General features: G+C 38.7%; 2 protein-coding genes across 3 annotated transcripts in view; one reads left to right on the top strand and one right to left on the bottom strand.

The window, feature by feature from the left end:
• LOC115238940 overlaps nucleotides 1-2,301 on the top strand; it is a 7,396-nt gene extending 5,095 nt beyond the window's left edge. Inside the window, 4 exon segments of the mRNA XM_029813145.1 lie at nucleotides 11-101; nucleotides 325-854; nucleotides 1,040-1,231; nucleotides 1,409-2,301. Coding sequence (XP_029669005.1) covers nucleotides 11-101; nucleotides 325-854; nucleotides 1,040-1,231; nucleotides 1,409-1,521 — 926 coding nt within the window. The 3' untranslated portion in view covers nucleotides 1,522-2,301.
• The window catches only part of LOC115238938 (protein draper), a 21,556-nt gene continuing 13,982 nt past the window's right edge, over nucleotides 913-8,486 (bottom strand). Inside the window, exons 7-20 of one of the 2 annotated variants that reach the window (XM_029813142.1) lie at nucleotides 8,419-8,486; nucleotides 7,919-8,039; nucleotides 7,705-7,842; nucleotides 7,437-7,616; nucleotides 7,027-7,354; nucleotides 6,521-6,628; nucleotides 6,179-6,343; nucleotides 5,679-5,885; nucleotides 4,703-4,858; nucleotides 4,432-4,608; nucleotides 4,227-4,337; nucleotides 3,919-4,128; nucleotides 3,639-3,818; nucleotides 913-3,563 (exon numbers count right to left, since the gene is read on the bottom strand). The exon at nucleotides 8,419-8,486 is cut by the window's right edge and continues 1 nt beyond it. In XM_029813142.1, the coding sequence (XP_029669002.1) occupies nucleotides 3,283-3,563; nucleotides 3,639-3,818; nucleotides 3,919-4,128; nucleotides 4,227-4,337; nucleotides 4,432-4,608; nucleotides 4,703-4,858; nucleotides 5,679-5,885; nucleotides 6,179-6,343; nucleotides 6,521-6,628; nucleotides 7,027-7,354; nucleotides 7,437-7,616; nucleotides 7,705-7,842; nucleotides 7,919-8,039; nucleotides 8,419-8,486 (2,430 nt within the window). In that variant the 3' untranslated portion in view covers nucleotides 913-3,282. The remainder of the gene's footprint in view (nucleotides 3,564-3,638; nucleotides 3,819-3,918; nucleotides 4,129-4,226; nucleotides 4,338-4,431; nucleotides 4,609-4,702; nucleotides 4,859-5,678; nucleotides 5,886-6,178; nucleotides 6,344-6,520; nucleotides 6,629-7,026; nucleotides 7,355-7,436; nucleotides 7,617-7,704; nucleotides 7,843-7,918; nucleotides 8,040-8,418) is intronic. The other variant, XM_029813143.1, reaches the window with a different exon arrangement.

Raw genomic sequence — 8,486 nt, 5'->3', positions numbered from 1 at the left:
CTGAAGAGCGGTATCCTACTAATGACGATCGTCTTCATTCCCACCGCCTTGGGCACGCTGACCTTGCGCTCCCCGCCACCGCAGCGAGCATCTCCTTACAGGTGACAGGACAGAATATTTTTGTCCTACTTCCAGATGACTTAAATTAGCACGTTGAGAGTACATGTCTTTAATCGCAACAAAATTGTTCCATGAAACTTCTGTTGGAGATGAAATAATATATTTCAATTGCACAGAGAGTTTTTAGTATTTTTATAATAATTTCCAGTTTTAAATGTATTCAATATACCGATGGATCATGTAATATCGTCTTCGTTAACACAGATTGCTTCTGCCGACCGACGAGGACAATGAATTGGGCATCAGAATATCTTCGGATAGAGAATCAGAGTCAGAGCGACAGAGTAACGGCGTGGACAACGCCGGCTACGAGAACAGTGACAAACGTGATAGAAATGCCGTGCCTCTGTTCAGCGAGGTAAACAGTATCTATGCGTATCAGGAACCGGATGAAGATGTGGAGCTTTTCATCAATCCGATCGTGCAATCGGACGACAAGTGGAAGCAGGAATTCCGCGTGGTTCGCTACTTCCGATTCTGGGCAGCCGCGGTGACGTGGATCGGCATGAAAGCCGGTTCGCTCTACTTCTGGATCCTGGTACCCGCTGTATTCCTGCAACGAACCACGGAGTCGTTCGTTTATTACTCGGACGATTGGGTGACGTTATTGGTAATCGCCGGCTTCGGCTCTTTCGTCCCCAGTATCGCCAGCTGTTGGTCCATCACAACCACTGCGCAGTACAGAAGGATATATTTCGGGAGCGCTTGTTGGCTCGGCAGTATTATTTTGTTAGGTACATTTCAAGTATATCCGTATTATCTCTCGCGCACACATTTTTCCAACATTATCTGATAGTATAAAATCATTTATTCTCTTATATAATATTAATTACTTATTAATAATGCACAATTATATTTTTTAACACGAAATAAGCGACATTTTGTTACAAAGCAATTTTTACCAATATCTTATTTGTAGGTTTATCTTATACGAATAACTATTACTGGTTTCTGATATGCTCGCTACTTGGCGGAATTAGCATCAACAGTTTGCTCACTTGCCAGGACTTAACATTGTGCGACGTGCTGGGAAATCAATTCGCGCATCGCTCGCATAAGTTGTTCTCCACCTTAGTCGGACTGGGCGTGCTGACCTTCTGCTTCGTGCATAGTGCGTATTTTGTGTAACATCGAGAAATTTATTGTCTTCTTTTTTTTACAAGAAATTTTACAGAGATATTTCTTAGATTTGGTACGCAACGCGCATAGAATACGACGATAATGAGAGAGAAAAACTCGGACTTTGATTTTTCGATTTATCCGTTAATTTGGCATAATATAATTACAGGTGAGAATGTATGCCTTCGAGCGGTTGCGTTGCTGCAGTTTCTCGGCGGATGTTATTGGACCGTACCGCCCGTTTGGGAAATCGTACAAGAGCGGAGGCTCAGAAACGGTTAATCCCGTTACAAAGAAAATCACGAGTCATGCTTTACGTTCCGCCATATAGAAATATTTACAAGGCGTTGATATCGATGATGAAAGTCACAGTGTGATTGATTCCTTATAATGTTTTTAAATAGTAAAAAATACTCTCTTATAGGATAATCTTAAGAATAGATGTGCGCTCCGTACAATGCAAATTGTGTAATTGTGAAATGATTATTTAACTTAGAGATGAGGAGCGAGATAGAACAAATTGTTTTTAAATTATACAATTGTATACGTGTGATCGCAATAAAGTGTCTTTGGAGAATCTTTATTAAAATATTCTTTTCAATCGCTTCGAATATTAACAATGCACATTACGGTATTATCACACTGACTCCCCTTGCATGCTCTTATTGATAAATTTATGCTATCATTTTTATTTATCCTGCAAATCTTTATATTTGGTAAGAATACATGCATCCGATCATATTCTCCGCATTTAAGCGCCAGTTATATATTACGGAGCGCGATGCTCTAATATAACTGCCATTTATTAAAAGATAGAATTATATCACAAGAGATAAACGCAAGATAAAAACGGAATCCCATGAAATCTTGCACACACACACCATCTTCCTTAAAAAGTAAATATAAAAAACTCGATACTCTTAAAATTTATACGCGCATTTACCGATTACAGTTTAACTGATAACAATCAGGTAATAACTAAATAGGATAAAGTGATGAAAATGAAGATTGCGCTTATACTTTCTTTCTCTCGCGTATAATAAAGATATGCCGTATATGTAATAATTTCCTAATTTATTACGTATAATTTCATAATAATTATCTAATTTATTGCATTTATAAAATTGCATTTATTCACGCGAGATCTATGTAATACTATTTTATTCTAAGATATGTTAAAATTATATAATTTTAAAATCAACAATTATTAGAATCCTTTTAAATACTTGCATAACAAAACTGTTGTTATCTAAAGGATCCTCCGAGTCTTTTTTATACTTGCATATTCTATTCATGATTTGATTATCACCTTTTCATCATTGCCAGTTGCTTAAACTACTCTCATATGCCCTTTTTTAGGGACACATACGCACACGTATCAAATAGAGAGATATACAATAATTTAGTTAAAACTATACCTAAAAATTTTTTTATATATTCATAAAGACATTTATCTTCCAGGATTATCGCGATAAGTTTATTCATTGCAATCGAAAAATGTCAGAGATCGATAATATTTCAAGGAAAAGCTAAATTTTTGATTAAAAATTCAGCATAAAAATTTCATTGTTATAGAATTCCAGTCTCATATATAAGCATTATACAGAATGTTAAAAAAAGAAGTGCTTAAAGAGCAAATAGTAATAGACCTATTAAATTAAAAACAAAATGTGTAATCAACATAGATAGAAAATCTAATCTGACCAGAGATATAAGTTTTTCTATCTAAATCCGAAATATTTTTTTAATATACATATTCATTGCAATACTGCCGTACTTCGCTACATCAATGGATATATATATATATGTAGTATCCAATATGTTTTTTACAAGACTATCTTAGTAATTATTTATGATAGCATTTCTCTCTTTCTCCATAGAGACTTAAAAAATTTTTCGAAATGAAAATTATACAAGATGAAAGTACCACAGATTCATTCATAGAAAGAAGACAGTCTATAAGCAAGTGATAGAGACAATCGTAAAATTCTATTTCAAACCTGGGCAGTTGAAAGTGAGGAACGTTGCGCAAGAACCTTAGGTTTAACCTAATTCCGGGTCCTTATCTATCGCTGTGCTAGGTCCGGGATTGTCGCGCGATTTTGACAAGAAGCCGTTGGCTGTTCGATTCGGATGCGACTTCCAACTTATTGGTCGCGGATGATTCAACTCATCGTATTCCGACTCGTTGTTCTGCTTGATCTCATCATAGACATGTTCGATTTTCTTGCCGTCCATCTCATCGATGCTGTGATAAACATTCAAGTTTGGATTTCCCATATCAGCGTCCTTGTTCTTGAGGTCATAGTGCAGTCCGTACGCTCCTGAGCAACAATACAAAGTTATTCGTACACTTGCATAAAATTTTACTTATCTCGACGTTAATAAACGTGCGATACCTTTGCAATCGTCCTCGTCGTCAGTGCAATTACCTAGGCCGAGTTTAGCCTTCTCGGTATTTATATTCTTATGTAGGAGATTATTTCGGAATTGGAAGTTGTTTAGCAAGGTGGTAGTGCCGTCATCAAATTTCGAGGAACCTTGATACGCGTACACAGGATTGTCGAATTGATTTCGTTCTATGAAAAAGAGAGCGAGACTTTATACTTTCATTGTTCAAAGAGAGTTTGAGTTCTTTTCAACAATAAAAATCTTTATACAGAAGGTAAAATAAATTACCTGGCGGAGGTACAGGCTCGGCTATATATTGCACTTGAGCTATTTCATTCTTGAGATCAGCTACTCTGTGACGATGATACATCCACCCGGTCAATGAAATGCCAATCACAATGATGGCCGCAAATACGACCGCCACAATGTGTCCGTATCCTCCCTCTTCCTCCTTCTCCTGAACATTACGGGAGAATAACTGCTCGTTGCAATTTTCACCTAAAAATATCATTCGTCAATTTTACTGTAATTTGTTAAAACCTTAATATTCTTTACGTATATAGAGAGTTAATCTCTCGAATATACTTTATATATACCTGTATATCCATGCCTACAGATACAACCCTCGGCCGGATGGCACATGAAGAAGTCGTTTTTACATTCGCAAGGTTCCATACAATGGTCACCGTAATATCCTTCAGGACAAACTGAAATCGACAAGCGATTATACAATTTTTGATAAATATAATTCAACATATATTCTTCTTTAGTGCTACATCCGCTATAATTTTCTAAACTTACTCTCGGTACATGCAGTTCCGGTCCATCCCGGCGCACATCGACAATGGCCATCGTTGGATCGGCATTTTCCGCCGTTCTGACATTTACAATGCTGTGTGCAATTTACGCCGTATGTGCCATCCACGCAAGGTGTCTGACAGTACTGGCCTTGCCAGCCGGGTCGACACTGGCATGCACCTGAATTGGAAAAAAATGCTTCGATCAAGATCTTCCAAATAGATGTCCGGTCAGATAGACGTTTTCAAAAGTTCAAGAAGGATCTTTGACTTGCCTGTTACATGGTGACATTCTCCGCCGTTCTTACAATGACAATGATTCGCGCAATTTAGTCCGTAACGATTCGGGGGACACGGATGTTCGCAAGTCAGACCCAGGTATCCAGGACGGCAGACATATTCGCCGGTTACGTGATCGCAAGTCATGTTTCCTAAAGAAGAAAACAATAATGAGTTTATTATGTAATAAAAGGATATACATAAAAATATTTTATATTTCTTATATTCGTTTTTCTAATTTTTAACGCATGGTATTCTCTCATTTTATTTTCATATTTATTATCCGTTGTTCATTTTTGCCGTCAAATGTATATAAAATAGATAAAACAATGATTAATCGAAATACTCACTAAAATGCATAATGAGATAAAAACTGTCGGTGATAAAAAACGAGGAATAAAGTTTATGATTATTACATCATTACGTCAGCGTTTGCGCAATTAGCGGTTAAATTGTTTCTCCGCTTCGAATTTTTCTATAGCTGTACCACAAAGTACGTAAGATATAATCTACAACCAAGCATGTTATCTACATCTCCGGATATGTAAATAAGTGCCATTATAAAAATAAATCTTATAATTTTACTTTATTCGACTCATATTCTCTAATAGTGCGATACTATATTGTGGCGAGATGATTAAACCTAAAGATATCTTTCATGGAAGCGATTGACTGAGTGTTTCGTGACTGAGTTGTTTTATGCATTATAAAAGGAGATTATTAGACTATGTGTACACTATACATAATTATGTAAAAACTATTTACATTCAAAAAATTAATGTGTTAAATGTAAGACGATCCGCTATGAGGTGTGCGATAACACAAACCATTTATTTTATGTTCTCTATAAAACACAGTTAATTGTTTAAACACAATCATGCAAATTTAATCTGTTATATATAGTTAAAGTTACTTGAACGAGTTGTCACACATGCAAGAGAGATGAAATCTGTGAAATGTAAAAATCCCTACCGTTCATCTTTTCCGGGCATTTCTCTTTGCATCCCATTCCGTACCATCCTTCTTTGCAGGGTCGCGAGCAATCGGGGCCCTCCCAGCCCCTGGCGCAGACACAACTTCCGGTCGTGGGATCACACGAACTATTATTCATGCATTCGCAATGCGAGTGACAATCCTTGCCGTAAAGACCCTCCAGGCATTTTGTTTCGCATCGAATCCCTGTTTTAATGTTAAAGCAAAACCCGGCTCGAAAAACGAGATTTCTTGGCTTGCTGCATCAAGCAGCTGCTTTTTATGTTTTGTCGCATTTGCCATTTATTATTTCTTTTTCTTTATACTATTTTTTTCTAGACCGAGATAATGAACGCGATGCAGCTACACAAAACGTTTTGCGTCACAAAACCATCTTTTCCGTAATCGCCTTTAAATAATTTCTTGATTCGATAACGACAAATGATCATCGTGTCTCGATGATTGTATATATACATAATCGAACGCGATATATAACAAACCTCGCCAGTCTGCCTTGCAGTTGCAATGCCCGGTGATGGAGTCACAGTCCATAGTATTCTCCTCCACACAGTCGCAAATCTGATTGCATCCGTTCCCGAAGAAGCCCTTTTTACAACGATCCTGGCACAGCGTGCCGGTGAAACCAGCCGCACACGTGCACGTGCCTGCGTGTGTATAGATAAAATAACGCGTGTTCTCACAGTGCGAGTGCAGGGAAAGGATTTAGGAGTCTATATCTCATACGCGCACAATTTACAATGTATACATTTCTTTAAAACGATATGAAACTTTATCGCGTTAATAGTCAAGAACGGGAAAGAATCGCCACACAACTACCTTACCATTTTGCGGATTGCAGGCCGCATTATTGAAACACTTGCATTTGCTCTCGCAGTCCTTGCCGTAAGACTTGTCGTCGCATGGACGATCGCACAGTACACCGACCCATCCTGGCAAAACGTCATACAGATACGTGTAATTTACTGCGTACTTACCGATGTCGAATAATATCTTCTTCATCGGAAATATATTGAGAGACTTTAATAGAGAAATGATTCTATGAAGGACATGACTATCACAAATTCTACAGACAAGCTTTCTACGACAAGATGGAAAAAATATGAAACACGTCAAACAAAGTAGATCGTCTAATGCATGCAAAATATTATGCAAAGTGATTGTGAGATAATATTGACGAGACTTTCAAAGGAACGATAAAAATGATCAGATATGTAGATTAACACTTTTTCTCTGATAAATCTCTCTTTCCTCTAACAGGTCTTCCAAGCGAGATTTTATAACACACGGCTTGGATTATAGTCGCGCCGAAATTACAAATTGCCCTTACCGGCCGTACAATTGCACCGCCCATTCTCGGGAGAGCAGGTAGCTCCGTTCTTGCAGGCACACATCTGCGCGCAATCCTCGCCGAAGGTGTTCTCTGGACACAGCTCGCCGCAATCCTTGCCGCGGTATCCGGCCGCGCAGATGCAAGTGCCGTCGATGGGCGAACATTGCGCGTTATTCTTGCAGTTGCAGTGATTCTGGCAGTCCTTGCCATACATGTAAAAGGGACACGGTCTGGAGCAAGTCTCGCCGTCCCATCCCACCTTACACGAGCATTGCCCGGTCCACGGATGGCACAATTTTGTATTGTCGTCCTCGCATTCGCAAACCTTTCAATTTGGCTCGATTTAAAACATCGAAACATTGTAAAAGTTTTAAACGGAATATTTTATAAGAAACAGAAACTCTCACCTTTGCGCAATTGCGCCCGTAGAAACCATCGTCGCAAGCACGTTGACCGCACCTTTCACCTATCCAGCCCGAACCGCATATGCAGGTGCCGTTACTAGGATTGCAGGCAGCATTGTTTTCGCAGGTGCAATTATTTGTGCAATTCAGTCCGAACGTACCCGCGGGACAGATCTTCAGACACTATTTTCCGTGCGTCAAGGAGAAAAGAGAGACAATATTAATCGCCCGATTTAATATCGCGTTACGATATAATTAATCGGATATTTACCTTGTCATCGTAAAAGCCTGGCTTGCACTGGCACTCGCCCGTCACGTGATGACAACCGGCACCGTTATAGCAATCGCAGGTTTGAGAACAGTTCTTGCCCCAGAAACCTTCCGGACATCGATTCGCGCAAACCGAACCCTGCGTGACAGACACCATGTGAAATTATTTTACGCGGTACATTTCGTATTGAAAATCGCGCAAAATCTCGCATTACCGTCCAGCCAGAAGTACAGTAGCATTGACCGGTCAAGGGACTGCAAGTTCCACCGTTCTGACAACGGCACTCCGACTTGCATTCTTCGCCGTGTTTACCCACCGGACACAGGTCGTCGCATCTGTGCAACACATTAGTCATTAGCGATCATTAGCGATCGGCGTGCGGACTATGTATCATTTCAAAATAATTTTATCTCAGTTCACTGAAGAATATTTACTTTCTTCTTTATTCCATTTTAGGATAAATTATTCCAAAATTGTAGTATTTGTTAATCCTTTTTTACTTGAAGATAAAGAAATCTTTTTCTTTATCTTATAGATAAACAATATTTTTTTCAAGAATCTTCATAATCACATTTTTCTGAGAAGTATGAAAAAGAAGGTCAGCCAGATATGATTATGTGAGTAGATAAGAGATCCGATAAACGCCGAGAAATTCTCCGAGAAATTACAAGGTAGTTTTACTGTCGAAAACAAAGATCGAGAAGAAATACTCACAGCGGCCCGGTGTAACCGGAGGCACAGTGACACTCGCCAGAAATGTGATGGCACCTACCACCGTTTTT

Source organism: Formica exsecta, unplaced genomic scaffold, assembly GCF_003651465.1.
Source record: "Formica exsecta isolate Colony F162 unplaced genomic scaffold, ASM365146v1 scaffold363, whole genome shotgun sequence".
NCBI lineage: Eukaryota > Metazoa > Arthropoda > Insecta > Hymenoptera > Formicidae > Formica > Formica exsecta.
Note: the sequence above shows the minus strand (reverse complement) of the source record. Positions and strands in the feature narration are given on the sequence as shown.